This window comes from Protopterus annectens, chromosome 15.part0 (genome assembly GCF_019279795.1).
Source record: "Protopterus annectens isolate FY-2018-M chromosome 15.part0, PAN1.0, whole genome shotgun sequence".
In the NCBI taxonomy this organism is placed as follows: Eukaryota; Metazoa; Chordata; order Ceratodontiformes; family Protopteridae; genus Protopterus; species Protopterus annectens.
Genome location: NC_056749.1, coordinates 560089529 through 560107111, shown reverse-complemented (window position 1 = coordinate 560107111; position 17583 = coordinate 560089529). Strand labels below are relative to the sequence as shown.

The 17583-nt window shown below is 38.3% G+C and overlaps 1 protein-coding gene across 2 annotated transcripts in view; it reads left to right on the top strand.

Moving 5' to 3' along the window:
- The first annotated feature begins 2584 nt into the window (after positions 1 to 2584).
- The window catches only part of LOC122789920, a 717137-nt gene continuing 702138 nt past the window's right edge, over positions 2585 to 17583 (top strand). For both annotated transcript variants that reach the window (XM_044057382.1, XR_006362888.1), the window contains exon 1: positions 2585 to 3020. In XM_044057382.1, the coding sequence (XP_043913317.1) occupies positions 2897 to 3020 (124 nt within the window). In that variant the 5' untranslated portion in view covers positions 2585 to 2896. The remainder of the gene's footprint in view (positions 3021 to 17583) is intronic.

The following is a 17583-nucleotide window of genomic DNA, read 5'->3' as shown; positions in this document are numbered from 1 at the left end:
CCTTCCCAGTAAGAAACCAAAATGACCTATTTCTCATTTATTTTTCACCTCTTGAAAAATATTGTGTAAGAGACTACAATGATAACCTCGAGTCTCAAACATATGTCTGAGTTTCAGACTTTCTTGTTGAAATCTTTTGTCCTCAGACACCATTTGGGATAATCTTACACAGTAGCCCTTGACTAAGGATTTTTTTTGTGGATAGGGTGCCAGCTGCTAAAATGTAAAAGATAATTTGAATAGGTAGGTTTTCTAAATATGGTGGATTCAAAAGCCTTTTTACTGTGATCTTTGAAAATGGTAGTATCAAGATAGTTTATTTGATCACTGGAATAGTTGATGATAAATTTAAAAAATTCTGTAGCAGTGTGAAAAAAATAGAAAAAAACCCTCAGTTAATTGATCCACTGAATCTGTCCAAAAAATTACAATGTCATCTAAAAAATGCCAGCAAAGGGACCAACAACTCTTAAACTCAGAAAGGAACACAAAATTGTCCTCCTACTGGGTAATACTAAGTTGACAAACACAGCAGCACACACCACCCCCATTGCTACACCATGACTGTCTAAACAGTTGTCCCTCAAATGTAATTAAATTATTCTCCAGGACTAATTCCATTAAAGTTCTAGTTGTCTTTATCTTATAATGGTCATGGCGGATCACTGAAAATAAATCTTCAATATCGATAGTAACAAATATTAGATAGTCTGAATATAATTCATCGTGAACACTGGATAAAAACTCCCAAGTGTCCTTGTACAAATGGTAAATATTCCCCATTGAACCCTTTAAATGCTGGTCAGTGTAATGTGCTACATTGGAAGTATAGGAAGATTTAACATCAACAAAAAGGCAAAGTGGAGGATCTGCCAAATTTTTGTGAATTTTCAGAATATCGAATATAGCTGGAGTCCTGGGATTCACAGAATACTCCTCATAGGCATCTCTATAAAGTATCACAAATATTTTATTGATGTAATCAAGTCATATTCATTACTACCAGTTGTCTGGAACAAGCTTCCAACTCACTTAAAACAGAGCTAGTCCCTGACCCTCTTCAAATGCAACCTAGATCAATGGATGGGTGACCACAAATTCACTTCTATAGTGGTGCCATGTCCCTACTGGACATAGGAAGTCTGTATTAACTACCATAGACTCTTATCTCTGTGAACTTTATTCGCCTAATCACTGACAACTGGGGCAACTTGGGATAATATGACTAGGCTTGTAAGGGCTCTATGGCCATTAGCCTAGTAACTGCCTATGAATTAAGTAACGTATAGGAGCACTGCAGGTGCGCGCACACACGTTTGTGTGTGTGTATGTGTATTTTGGTCGATTTGCAGCTGCTTCCTCAATGAAGAAGTAAATACAAGCAAAGTCATTGACTCATTTACTACAGGAAAGTTCAGAGTTACTCTGGCTGCAAAATGTTCCCAATATGGGGTAGCTTAAATTACATTTGGGGACTTGGTGTGTGTGTGTGTGTGTGTGTGTGTGTGTGTGTGTGTGTGTGTGTGTGTGTGTGTGTGTGTGTGTGTGTGTGCGTGTGCGTGTGTGTGTGTGTGTGTGTGTGGTGCATGCACGCGTGTGTGCGCACTTAGAGAGGAGAGATTCTGTTTAAATATTTCTTCTAGGAGCTGTGTAAATAACTTTGCTAAGGTACTGTTTTCAAGGCAGTACTACCATCTTCTTGGCCTCTCCTCGAGAACTCTCAAAATACAAAGACAGTGGAACATAGAGATGATGTAATATTTTTTAATAGACCAAAACAGGTGTCCATTTTAGTCTGAGAGCTGCAGTAATTGCAAAACCAGTGATGGTCCAATAAAAGTTATTACGTTACCTTTGTGTTCCAGTGTCTTTGTTTTCTCTGTTAGTGGACCAGTACAGCGCATTTGTTATTATTTTCTACCAGGTACTCTCAGTATTTTAATCCTAGTGGTTGTCAGTGGCAAATGCTGTGGTTATACTTTTCGGAGAACAGACCTTGAAGTCTCACATATGCCATTTCCAGTGTTCTGTAGCAGGATGCTTTCCATACAGTGACACAAGACTGTTTGGATACAGGTATTGCTGTCCCATTCTCTCTGTCTCAACAGCAGTCAGTGCATATAATCCTGTAGGAACAGTGGTTGTAGGCAGTTTCACAGTTACAGTATACAAGACAGTCTCAGTATTAGATAACATGTAAGGGACATTTCTATGCTGACAGCTGCTACAGAAAGAGCCTCTTCAAGCAAAAAAAATCACAGTATTTAATAGTGTAGGAACATTAACTTTTAAAGAAAGAGATCAGAGCTGCTGCGCAGTCTTTTCCAAAATGAATCTCTCCCAGTAGTACTAATTTCACACTGCTGTAGTTCTGGAATCCTACTGTAGGAGTCACTGTGTAATGATTTAGCCGCAGTTACTGACAGCAAGCTTAAAATTACTGCCAACAGTCTCATTCTCTTTATGGGAGACGTTAGTCAGTTTTGTAAGCTAAGTGCAACACTAGGACTTGTTCAGAGGCAATGGATTAAACAGGATTGCTGCACAACTGATTGCATCTCTTTCTTTTCATAAAGTATTATCAAATGATACTGAGAAAAAGCAAAGAATATTTATATTTAATTTTTATCGGATAGTGCATCTGCATCTTTTGCTTTCTCACAAAAAAATTAACTTCTGCCTTTTTTTTTTTTTTTTTTTTTGCACATCCCTTAGAAGAGCTGTTCCTCTTAGCAACATGCTTGTATTCATAACCACCAATCAAACTAACCAAAGATGACATCAGCTCATGAAATAAGGAAACACACTCAAATGGTGAAATTTTGCTTTCATCTTCCAAATCAGAGCCAATCAAGACTCAAAGAAATGATGCCACTGCTTCTTACACCAAAGCATCATGGGGAGAAAAAAGAAGAAGACAAAATATATTTGGCTCTTGAGATTTCACCAATCAGAATCTTTGAGAATGACATCACTCCTCGGTAGTAAGGAACTGCATGAAAAGAAGCTGTCTACCAAAGGTACAATAAACACGGTCAGCTAACTCGTATCTAATGAGATTGCAGTATATTTGTTTCTTGATCTGACCATTTACATTTTATGTATTATTTTAAAAAGCCTTAGAATTCACATGTTCAGTGTAATAAGTCATGCAACTATTTTTTTGTCTGTTTTTTTTTTTCTTTTTGTATTGCACTGTCATACCTCATATATGTGGCAATCTAAACAATGAACAAGGAAATAAGCTTCAAAACCAGTAATGCATAAGAAAATGCAGTAACTACGAAATGATTAGCACAGTTACAGACTTCATTTGTGACAAGGGGTATCATGCAGAGGTGACATAATTTGTGACTGTGGGCTTTTGTTTCTTTGGAATGCATAAAATGTGAAGTATACGCCTTTATTTTATTATCAGTATTTTTCACTACCAAATTTGAATAATGTTTGAGACCCAGAAGGTAGTTACTCTAACTATCTTAAGGCTGATGTATGCATTTCCTACAGGCTAGATGAAGTGATATTATTTTCTGCAACATTCATGAGGCTTTACTGCAACAGCGATAACTAATCATAATAAAAGGCATAATCTAGCATATTTATTGCATACGATAATTTATCACAAAAGTCATGAACAGAATGAACAAAATCTCTTTCAGTCTTCATTTCCCACAATAGTTTTGCAATTTTAGAACTGAATTAATTTACTGGCTATGTGTACATTTATTAGACTACCTTCCATTATTTTCTGAACCATCGATATGGCTTATATTGTACAGCAGTGTTTTAATTATCAGGAATTTATTTTAGAATAGGTCGAGTATTATGCAAGTCAGTCTGCACAGAAGCAGTAAGCAACAGACATCAGATGAAATGCTGTAAACAGGCTCATGTCAATGCTGCACTGAGTTACAGTGTCACTGCTGCAGTTAGAAGAAAATGAGTTCAGAATGAGGGCAACAACACAGAACTGCACAACAACAGCAGTCTGTCGGATTACGTATTTTTTTGCAGACTGCATATTGTGCCACAGCCTAGCAAATCGGAAACAGAAAACATATCTATAATAAAAGACTTAAAAAGAAAAAGAAAATATTGGGAAAGATGTGAGGAGATCGTGGCATTTAATAACAATGCATTAACAGGATAGCCCTGATTAATCTATTTTCAGAGCAAATGATCATATAAAAGTCATCATCAAATGTAGGTGAAGGGTATGTTTTCTCGTCTTCTCTGAAATTATATTCATTTATGATAATCTGTAGATTCTTCACTTCTATTTTCTCTTGTAAGAGTTTCCTCCGTGTGCTTCTTATTTACCTCTGTAACATGAGCACCATTCTACCCCATATTCTATTTCTTGTATGATTTTTTTTCTTACCATGCACAGATTCCCCCCAACCCTTGCATTGATACCCTCCATGGTCCATTGCCATTATTCCCTTCCGTAGCCTCCTTTACTATCATTTTCAGCCCCCATACAGCATGTCACTCCTGCCATCAATAATCTGAGCGCCTTTTGTCCAACATACTGTATTTATATGCTAATGTGTAACTGTTGCTCTTGTATTATATGATGACTAATCGATACCTTCATACCATGATACTGACCCAGGAACAAGTGTGACAGAATGCTGTCAGCTCAACATCAGATGGTACACACTGATGCCATCCTGACCACAGGTGTACAGAATAATGCCATTCTAACTTCAGGTGGCACAGAGTGATACCATTCAAACATCAGATTGCACTGAATGCCAACATCTTGATGCCAAGTGCAGCAGGATAGTACTGTGACAAAACCAAGTGCCAGTTAATAAAACCATTCAAGCACCGAGTGACATAATGATGCTGTCACAAAAGCCACACTCCAACTGTGACAGAATGATGTTGACATAGCATTACATTTCTCAGAATGGTACCATCCAAATGCCAGGTGAAACAGAATATGACTATGCCAGCATCCAGTGCCAGAGAATGATCCTCTTCCAGCACCAGATGGTGCAGCCAATAGGCCACCTAGTATGTTCTTTCTATGTCACTATATGCCGCTCCTCTTCTTTGGCCTCACTTATTGATACTCATTCTGCCCCCACCCTCTTGTTTCTTCTTTTGACCCATCCACTAATTTTTGTATTTATTAACCTGGTAATTTCACTGATCTTGTTTTGACCCACTCCATTTATGATATGAGTTGGTATTTGCAAAGAGTAGATGAAATATGATAAGGAATTTGGAGAAATTCACCTACTCTTCATTGAACATGTGTTATAAGATTTGTAATATCTACCCCACATTAAGAACTGGTTTATTATGGGCAACATCCCTTATATTGTACTCTAGTGTCTTTATTACACTATAAACCTAACTGCTTGTAATGGGGATAGAACCTACAGCTTTTTTACACTGAAAACAAACACATAATTTGCTTAGAAATTGGTAAAGAATACTGTCAGAAGGGTATTGACCTCATCCCCACAGACTTGCACATTCCCAGTCCATGTACAGATACCACCTTTTGCCAAATGAATTTACACACAGTGTGATTCATGCACTGATACTATCAATGAATGTGAACTTGTCATGCCTTCATGTATAATAGCCACCCTGGCATTAAGCAGTGAGTCATGCTTGCATATGTGTTAATGTCTTCACTTCCCCTTACCTTTGCACATAGCAAACCTATTCCATGTACTGATACACTCTTGCCCCATATACTGATACATTCCTAGCAGATTCCTCTACGACATCATAAAACTCCTTTACTTGAATCAGTAATTATTAATCACAGTAAGTTTAGTGTAACTGCCTCCAAGAAAAGTTGGGTCATATGAAAAATGATCGAAAATTATTACTAAACATGTTAAAAAAAGCCTTGAAACTCAGTCCCATTGACTGTCGGGTTCTCATCAAATATTCTAACCTCCAAATCCTCACTAACAACATTTCTGCTCCAATTGTACATAGACACACAGACTAATATTTTATTTTCACAGTATAACTTGTCCTTCCTCTCCTCTCTACTTTTACCTTTCCTCCTCATCTCTGCTGTATAACCTAGAATGTATGTCAGCATGCTCTTTCCTGCTGTTTAAATCCAACGTACAAACTAGCTGTCCTTTCCCTATGCTACTCTTGCTTTCAGCTAACCATGTACCCTCTCTTTTTTCCCCACTCTACTGTTTGTTTATTGCTACAACCCATTCCTTACTAGAGAAATTATTACAATCACAATCTCACACAGTATAACCTTATTTTCTTTCTTCTTTCTAAAAACGCTTGTCATTTATGGACTTGTAATGTAACATAATTGTCAATTAATTATTTGTTTGATAAAAAATTGTTTTCATTCTGTTTATGGAATTTTGTAGCTTTTTTTCCCCAGGCTGAAAAAGAAGTTTTACCCAGTCAGACTTTCTCAGTCAACATATGTCAATAAATAAATAAAATAAACATGCTGAGATATTTTAAACTGGCAGAAGTGTATGAATGAAAGCCAGAAAACAGACGGGTAATACTATCCAACAATCTTTTACAAGGGTGAAGACAAACTGCACTCCCCCATATGGAAGGGCTTTACCCCCACATCTCTCTTACTTACTTATATTTAGCCCAATATTGCTACTACTTGTAGAAAGAGCAGTTGTCACGGTCCTAATAAAAACAAAAACACCCAAAGACATTTGATGACCTTTATTGTAATGTAAATGAGTAACAAACATCAAACTTTGAGGCACACATAATCCAACATTGCAACAAATAAGATAGTAAACATAAGGGCAGCATACCTGCTCACCCTGAATAAGCAGCATCCCCTACTTGCTCACTTACCCTAATAATCCTGAAGGCAGTGTCCCCACTCACCTTAATATCATCAATTCCATATTTCCAGTCCAAATCATAGTAATCCTGAAGGCAGCATCCCCGCTCACCTTAATATTATCATCAATTCCTTATTTCCAGTCCAAATCATAGTAATCCTGAAGGCAGTGTCCCCGCTCACCTTAATATTATCATCAATTCCTTATTTCCATTCCAAATCATAGTAATCCTGAAGGCAGCATCCCCGCTCACCTTAATATCATCATCAATTCCTTATTTCCATTCCAAATCATAGTAATCCTGAAGGCAGCATCCCCGCTCACCTTAATATTATCATCAATTCCTTATTTCCAGTCCAAATCATAGTAATCCTGAAGGCAGCATCCCCGCTCACCTTAATATTATCATCAATTCCTTATTTCCATTCCAAATCATAGTAATCCTGAGGGCAGTGTCCATACTCACCTTAATCTCATCATCAATTCCATATTTCCATTCCATTTCACCCACCATCAATCACCATCTCAATTCCAAGTCCTACTTAGGGGGACAGAAGAGGGTCAATCCTGGCCCTCTTCTCCATCCACCAACCCAAAGGGCTGTTCCCCCTCAGACCATACTACCTTCCAATAGAACCTCCACCTTCAAACCCAGTTAGGGCTAAATAAATCCTGCCCAAATTCATTGAAATGAACTGCATCTGAACGGTACCACACCGGATCCCTGATAAACACCAAAATTCATTCCATTGCATCTAATTGCTGCACCCCCAGCTGCACCAAAAGACAAAAGAATGACCCAAGATGATGATCCTTCTAACAGCAATAACTAAGTACCACTTAACTGAAGTCTTATTGTGCGCCACTCCAACCAGAACTGCCACCCCAACATAATCCATTAACTTAGAATCCACTTCCTTCAAGCCAGTAGCTACTGCCCACTAGAGTTCAGCCAGGTATGACCACATCACACATCCCTCTAACAACTCAGACATCCCACACTAACATGCTTCCCCCATCTGGGACCTTGCTGGGGAACACCACATCAACTGGAATGCCCACCACCACACCACATCTTGGTAATGAAAGGAAGAACAGTCAGTTCAATGGAAATTCTAAACCATTCCGTACCCTGGCAGTATAGTAAACCATGGACCCTGCTGTAACATTTAAGAAAAAAAAACTTACCAAACATCCTTCCCATAACCTTGCCGCTCCCCCCACATAATTCAGAATATACCCCACTGCAATTTAAACAAACGTAATCCAAACACACCCTCATGAAGACTATGCATCCTAAAACCCTACCTACAAAGTTTCCTCAAGCATAAACAGAATGGCTCTTGAGAAACTCCCTCTCAACCTCTAGTATCTAACACTACCAATACCTACTTGAAGGACAAATTAATCAGCCCAAAATTACCCCGCCTTATGAACAGTCACCGTTTCCTATCACAAGAGCACCTCATGGCCCTCTACCAACACCATAAAGTAAGTAGGTAACTGTACCCCAGAGTTCCACCCCATACTAACATTCCTACCTGCATGCTTACCAAATAAAATTACCTGAACGTTCCATACCCACTAATACAGCAGTCAAATAATTCCATCGCAGCTACATCCTCAAGCTTCCCATTGGTGACCACCAACATTCCCCTTCTTGCAACCTCACAGTGTGCTATTCCAACAGCCTAAAACTCCATCGCAACAGAGATCCTTGAATGGTCTTAACTGCCAACCAAATTCATCAAATGCACTGTATGGATCAACTTGACTTCAACAAGTACTAAACAAACAACCCTGCTCCCTCAGCTACCAAAGTTAACCTAACAACAGAGCACCCATGGCTGTGGTAGAATATAGAACTTAGGCAGTCTGTATGTGCAGCAGTAACCTTAAAGCAGGTAAAACACCTCTTAAGGGAGAACTTCATCAGCTCCCAAACAGAGCCCTGTCAGGCCATCCCACTACAGCATAGCCAACCCAACCTCCCAATTTATCCATGAACTACCCGCATACCTGCTGTGCCCCTTTGAACTCCACCACTCTTAAGTCATACGTAAGTAACCAATTCCTATAAGTCCAAAGAGTCACTCAAGGGTATCCATGACACTCAAAGTTAAGTGCCCATAACCTGATATGCCACATTAAGCAACACATGCTTAAGAAACAGATTAGCCTCCCGAAAATACAACATGTGGATCAATTCCCCCTTCATAGAAACCTCACTTGTCCTCTTATAAACTATGGAGCAAATAGCTGGTTAGCAGTAAATTCACCCCAGGGATTCTCCCCATGTTCCCTTTTGAAATAGGCATAAAGCATCAGGTGCTGCCCTTGAAATACATTGACTAACTTGCCAAGCCTTAAACCATCAGTGTAGAATTTTTTTTTTTGTAATAATTTTGAGCATCCTTGTTAAAATTGTTAGTATCCCATGAAAAGTGAGCCACTTTACCTAAGTGCTCCACATTACATTATAGTTGATCACATACCGATGAAATGCACCCCCTTTGTTCAGCCAACTGTGGATCACCTTGGGCTCCACTACCACTGGGCCGTACTTCTCTGTTGCCTGTTTTGCAGATCCCCTTCCGTCAGTAACTGTTGCCCACTTGTGCTACCCATGTGTAACCTCCTCGCTTGCCTCTGCTTCCATCATCTGCAAATTCACTGTGTATCACCACAAATGGTACTTGGCACACCATCATCTACAAGGAAAAGGAGAAAAGTAAATCCTCTAGAATGTAAAGATAAGGTTTCACCTTATACCCACCTATTCAAAATGATAGCAGAAGTATTCCAAAAACCCCCATCTGCAAGAAAGAAAAAAGGGGGAAATGTAAATCATAAAAAATACATAATGCACATTCAAAGACATCGTCAAAGTCAACCTAACCCTACCCTCCCCCACTATGGCAGAGTTACAGCAGGCATATGCCATGAACAGCAGTATGGTAAAAGCCCATGAAACCACAAAATGTCCTCTGCAAGTACTGGGATCGCAGCCCACTGTTAATGTACTTCAAGTTCCATTGAAAGGGGGCCTGCTATGCATTCAGCATTAGACATTTAAAACTGATATTCTTGGGAATTAGGACTGAATCATATAAATTTGTTAACTGATCTATTCTTAATTAAATCCAGAATATTTTAACCATCCTATGAGGTTTCTAGTTGAAGTTGCTAGTCCATTGTTAGTATGTACTCCACACTTTGCCCATAGATCATTTGTGCCAAAAATACCATACCTAGCAGAGGTTATAACATCATATTTTAAAATAAAAGTCTTGTTCCCCAAACCTGTAGAGCTGGCTATTGGTATCACTTAGAACATTTCATCTTAATTCATTCTTCAATAGTTGAATACTACCTTTTAACCTTAGCTATCAATGGCATCTTAGGGGGTAAATTTCTGAGAAATATATATACATACATATACATACACACATATATATATATATATATATATATATATATATATATATATATATATATATATATTATTCTTAATTTATTATCAATAATTCTTTATTGACTTGTTAGTTGTACTAGGCAGATCTTTGATCAATCCACCTACTAATGCAACTTAATGAATAAATAGATTTGTACCCTTCCATAAGCTTCATGCACATCGACTCCCCCCGTGCTCTCTGTAAGATGATAGCATGTTTAAGAAAACATTTTGTCACTATATATAAAATAAAGTTTACTTTTATGATCATCATTATCACAAATATACTGAACACTTTTGTCCATAGTTTAGTAAAACTGCTTCCAACAGGAAAAGCCCCGACTTTCTGTGCCTTAATTAATATTCAAAGTATTTCCAATTAGTTTGATTAAATAAATGCCTTATTTACAAATTATACCCATTCATGACAGCAGTAAAAGGAATGTGGATCCAAATTCCAGCCCAGTTTTCAACACCTACAGCTCTTACAATTATGTCACTAACTCAAGTTCAGGCAAAAACAGGGAGGAAGCACACGTTTTTTATACAAGCCATCTTATCCCAACAATAATTCCTCAAGCCTGTACTTTCTCTGACCCCCTAAGTTGATCCTATTAAATTTCTCATGGAAAAACAAGCATCATCCAGTTGCTGTCAGCTACCTTTTTCCTCCAACCTCTCTTAACACTCTTAACCTTTATTTGTGCAATTACTTCAGCAATAGGCAAACATAAAACATCAGTATGCTTGGAATTTCAACCATAACTAGTTAGGGATCTTCTCAAATGACACAGCTAAATTCCTAGCCAAAATCAATCATATACAATTATTTAATGAAGCCACACTCTCCATTCTGCTATCCAAAACCATTCCATTATTTGTTTACCAAACACCAACAAAAACAATCATCCCTAAAATATCTGTACTTCCACCTTCATTTTTTTGTCTACCCAAAATCACTTTGCAAATCATCAACTAATATCCCAAACTCTCCCCAAAACTAACCACCTTTAGGCTGAAATATCGCAAAATTATTGCAAACCTAAAAAACACATTACAGCTATCAGTGGATCCTCCAAAATGTCCTACAAGACCCCAGTATCACAGCTCCAACACAAAATATTTTTCACCTTCAAGACAAATTATTGTGTCTCACACATCATCTTTTCAAATAACAGAAAATCTCCTGTTTGAATAAGAACTGAAAACCCTTCTCAAACTAAGGGACAAAGCCCTTTCGACCTAGAAACCAACCCCATCCCATGCCAAATGGACAACCTTTACCCAACCTCATAATCTTGCCAAGCAGGGCATATGTGGGATCAAAACCAGCTGTTTCAAATATGCACAACTACCCCTCTAGGCAAGGCTAAACACTATTGACAAGATGTAAACCCACCAACTGGCTGAAAAACCACTGAAACCAGTTTGACTTCTAATACTATTCATTCCTACCAAGGGCCATTCTCTACCTCTGACTTCATCAGGGAACTTTACAGCCAAATGAAATGTCCACAACTTAGCTAACCTCAGTTCAAGAACCAATAACACCGATATAGTTCCATTAAAACTAGGCTGGACTGCAAGATTTAATTAAACTGCCAAAGTACTTCCTTGAATTCCAGTGCCGCCTCCTAAGCACCACTAGTAAGGGGGGTGACAACTCTATCAATGATATCAAATGAAATGCTTGAAAGCTAGCCCATTCAAGTGAGTGTTTGAACAAAGTGTTGCCCATGTTCCTAGTTTGAGGTGTCACAGCAATGTTCATCATAGTAATGTTCATGTAAAAGGGTATCTCAAAAGGTACTTTCAGATTATGGGATGTGCCTTACAAAGCACGGCATATGTACAGCTAAACATAAACAAGTGTCTGATCACCAGCCAGACAAATCAAATCCATGGCAGCAAACTCTTTGGCCTCAAAGGCACTCTAACAGAGTCATTTTTCACAAATACAAAAAAAATATACAATTTAACAATAAACCTACACAAGCAGGGTACTTCTCAACGTGAAAAAAAAAAAAAAAGCAAAGAACATCACACTAAACTCGCTGTTAAATTTTCCACTCTCTCATAGTTTCAAACCAATTCTATTTTGCTTTATTCTAGTAACCCCAAAGAAGCAGCTTAAACTTCCGCCAGAAAACCCAAAACAAATCTGTTGCAACCCAACACCTGTAAATTAGCAGATGGCACATCACAGCTCCAAAGATGATGTCACTGCTACAACCAAGCCCAACAACAAACCATCACGCCTATGCAACCCAAAGCCTGCAAAACGGCATCCAATCTTGAAACAGTCGAAATGGCCCTCAACCATAGTCGCTTATCATGGGAACCGTTGCACCACGTTCACAATTTAGACTACAATGCTATAAATGTAGCATTCTTTATAACCTCTTCATGTGACCAAATAAAAATGCTGTAGCAGAATGTGAGTTTATAATACAAAGTGTCATGAAAGCTGCAGTGTGCTTACTTTAGTCCATAGAATGTTAGGTGTTTTAGTAGAGGTTAATTTATTGTTGAATATTTTTCTTTGTTTCGTAATATGCTTGATGAAATGGCGGTAGCAGATTTCATGCAGTTTTTATATTGACAGTGTCAGTAGAAGTAACTTGTTAAACTCCAGTTCTTAGATGTTGGACATCTAAGACATCCAAAATGACACAACAACCTCTTCAGCATTTCATTAAATGGGCTTTCTTCTAAAAAGCAGAATAGCAAACTTTTGTCATACAGTAGGAGTCTTGTATTCACAGTTCTTGTATTTGATATTGTGTGATATTATATTATGTTCATATACAATTTATAGTAGGCACTTAATAGTAATCAGAATAAAAAAAAGGATGAGTGATTCTTTGAAGCACACTACAGACAGGATTTTAGGAACACAAAGTTTATAAAATCTTATGGGAAAGGTACATTTCTGCTTTCAGAGAGGGCACAATAGAAGAATGTATCTATGCACTATAAACTTAGTGCAATAAGTTTTGGTTCTTTTATGATTAGTCAGGTGTAACACCAAGGAAACAACAGATGGAAATAGTTTTCACTGCATTGTGATTTATTTTTCCTGGCAAAATGCTTCGAATGTTCATTCCCTTGTAAATAAATTTTGTTTTTGTGCAGAGACCCCAACTGAGCTACGAGCTGATAACTACCCAGTTACATTTACAGATGCACTGTTGCCCACCATGTATATTGTCTTTGCTGATGGCATCTTTGTGTGACTTCATTGTGGTGAGCTTTGGAAGTTACTTGCCATTTCATTGTTGGGGTGAAACAGATGATTGCTAGAGACCTTTGTGCAAGGTTTTGGGGAATTTCTCTCTTTCCAATGTTGTGTATATCAGATTGGGAATGTGGCAGATTTCCCACCACATGGGGTTCAAAAACTTTTGATTTGAACTGTCCATTATTACATCCTACTAGTTTCAGTCTATCAGACTTATGCATACTCTAACCTAATTCTGCTGTAAAATAACTTGTGCCTAACTCCATTCAGTTCTGTATATTTACTGCACTTTTGTAATTCCAATTCCCAACTAGTTTTTTGTGTTACCATTGTCTAATTTTTGTTATTTACTTTAAAGTTTTTGTTTTTGAATTATTCTTTATAAATATAAAACTAGTTGCTGTTTATTGGAACTTTTCTCCCTGGGTCTCCACTGAAAATGGTCTTCCAGCCCAACCGGACACTTACCTGGTAATCAAATGTAAAATACATAAATAAATATCCCATTAGTTTATATTTACTGTGTAGCTTTCAAGGATTTGACAGTGAGGAAGTAGAATGCTTGCTGGAGGCTGGGCCTGGCCAAAAGAAACAAAATGAAAAAGCTCCAGTTTACGCTTTGATTACTGGTTTGTATAAGAAGATAATCTATACAGCATCATCCAATCCATATGTAAAGGCATCATGAACAGCACAAATCACAGAGAGGACACTGACCGTGACCTTAGAAATGTATGAGACATCATAACGTACATGCATGGAAGATTTAATTTACTTTTTCAACAAGCGGCAGTATGTACATGCTGTGCAGGAGATTTGAGTTGCTGTTTGAGCAGTACCATAACCTTTATTAATAGATGTACATTGGGACATACTATTATGTATGAGCAGTGCCATGGAAGGTGAACAAGGAGAGATGTGTGTGATTGTGTGTGTGTGTATATGTGTAAAATGCCCCAGTTTGGGGCATTGTCTAGTTAAGTGCTTTGCCCAAAGTCAAACTCTAAACCTTATCTAGTGTGCACCAAACAGCCTTAATCCTCCTGTCATGCCTCCTTTAGCTTTATTCTTTGTCTAAATTACTGAAGATTATTATAGTCTGTCAATGTTTGTCATACAGTTTTATAGCTGTGTGGTTCATAGTCAGTGTCAGTGGTACAAAAGGTAACATATTTGCCTTTGGTACAGAAGGCTGCGGGTTCTCTTCCACACCAAGTGCATTGGTTGCTGGCTGTGCAACATACTTCTCAAATGTATCTGATTTTGACTCCAATTATATCTCTGCCCCTTTGAATCACTCCTAAAACCGATGAATTTGGGAGACAAAGTGGTACATTATATTTAATAAATAATAAAAATTATTTGAGTTAAAGACTTCTTTTACTTCTGAAAATATATATTACTTTGCACGTGTCTTATTCTGTCAGTGCCTCAGTTTAATAGTACTAACATTTTAAAGCTATCCCTCATTGTCCCTGATTACTTTTGGATTTGCACCAGATTCACTGAGGGCTATGAACTGCAGTGCAGCATAATCTAGAGGGGATGGTACACCCTGAGTTTGCCATGCTTTGGATGAGATGTTAAACTGGGTCCCATCTGCTTGTGCTGGTGGTAGCCCAGTGAATGTAAAAAATGCCATAGCACTTATTGAAAAGAGGAGGGGTACTTTAATAAAATATAACAAGAATATGATAAACAGCAGTCATGTAATCCTAGCAAACAATCATAGTCCAGTAAATTAAACTGCCTAATGATTGTCAGTAAAACAAAGTATTACAACAAAAATAATATAATACCCTGTTAACCTTCCCACCTTAGTAAAATAACCACAATTTAATACAGTCTAGTATATCTACTGTATCCCACATTTTGTTTAAAAAACAATGATTTTGTTTTTGCTTTCCATATTGGATGAATAACAGGAATACAAAATACGTATATATCTCTGTGTTCAACTTCAGTTGTACAAAGTCATCAATAATATCCATATATAAAATTATCCATTTATTTCTTAAGGAAGGAAATCCCTTATTTTGTTGCATAAGGTTCCATGACAACTGAACTCTAGGACATTTAAAAATACTTAATAGCTCACGCACCAGTGTCTCACTCGTCAAGCCCTTAAAGCAAAATGCAAAACCAAACATATTAGTCACAGTTGACTTCATGTTGAGATATAGAAATGTCCCTCTCACCAGACTAGATAAGGAAAAGGTCACGGTCAGATGTCTGTCAGGTGCTAGGATCTGCCATATCACGCATGCACTCAAGTCTCTCAACAACAGGTACTGTTATGACTCCATCACAGACCATGTTTGTGTGAACGACTTGAGATGTAGCTCTCTGGACTATATGAAGAGAGACGTGACTGAGCTCTCAGATTATGTGTCTCAGGCAGGTATTTCCTTAATCGTAAGCACCATTTTACCTTCACCTCGGATGATGTCTTATTACAAACAGAAAATGACTGACTTCAATAATTGGCGTAGTTTCTAGTGTCATTCTAAGGGGATCCAGTATCTGTCAGCCTGGGATGACATGATTGACAGACCTCGATGCTTTACCACAGATGGTCTTTATCTGTCATCCATGGGATTTCGGCTACTGGCTAAGGCTCTTGCTACCCCCATAGTGCCTTTTTAGGCAGTGTCTCAATGACAAAATTCCCAAAATAAAAACTCCATCTAAAAACAACCTCTAGGTTATGCTGCTAAATGATAGGAGTCTTAACATGAAACAGCACTAACTGGAAGCAGTCCTCACCTTGAAAGACACAGACATTTGTGGAGTCACAGAGGCGTGGTTCAAGGCTGTCGAGAGCACCCCAGCCATACCAGGTTACACCTCCTTCCACATGTTCAGAACACAAACTGAAGGCATGAAAACTAAAGGAGGCATTGTATCAATATTCACTTAAGATAAATACACCTCCAGATTGGTTAAACAGTATGATTCCCTGCAGATACTTCAGGTGCAATTAACTGTTGGTAGGACACCTATTCAAGTTATTGCCAGCTACAGCACCCCTCTGCTCCATGAATCAGGACATCCCTCTGCCTATTTGGATCTACATGAATCTATCAAGATACATCTGAACACCATGGTTTTGGGCAACTTTAACTATGCATCAATTGATGGGGCAAATTACTCATGCTCAGACTCACTTGCCCAAAGGTTCCTTGACTTCTTTAACTCCAATGCCTTGCACCAGCTGTTTGACACCCCTACAAGGGGTGCCAATATCCTGGATCTGGTTCTTACTAATACGGGCGACCACTGAAGCACCCCACTGTGAGGTCTTCCCTGGTGAGATCTGACCACAAATCAGTCTCACTCAAAGTAACTATCACACCTGACCCCCCCCCCCCCCCCAGGAGCAACTAAACTAAGCAATTTCTCCAAAGCAGACTATAACCTCTTATGGGATGGTATAAATAGCTTCACTGCACCCCGTCAGATGGAATTGGCAAGTATACTAGGTTCTACACCAGTGCTTTATACAATATCTGTATAACCACATTGACTCAGACGTAGCTGATAGGACCAAAACAAGCTCCTCAAGAAAGAGCGAACTTACCTGGTGGACAATTGCCATTAACAGGCTTTTCAATAAGAGGAAGAAATTGCTGTCTAAAAATAAGAGTGAGTGAGCCCTAAACTGAAAACACTCCCTTCTTAGCTTAAACAAGCAAATAAGACTTCTTGTGATGTCCTCCAAAGCAAACTACAAATCCAAATTAGCTTCCTCAACTAAGGATAACCATAAGGCATTCTTTAGTTACATCCATAACCTAAAAGGAAAAGCCCAGATTTGTGCTGAAATGGTAGTTAATGATACTACATATACTGAGCCTGTGGACATAGCTAACAAGTTGGCCGATAGGTTCTGTGAAAACATCACACCACTGTCCCTACTACATGTACCCCTTGACATCCCTACCACCTGCCCCTTTACCTTATATCTCTAAAGAGCAGGTTGTAAATGCCCTCTCTAAGATCAAAAACACAGCATCTATGGGACCTGATAACATCCCTGGTTGTGACCTACATGGGCTCCAACAAGA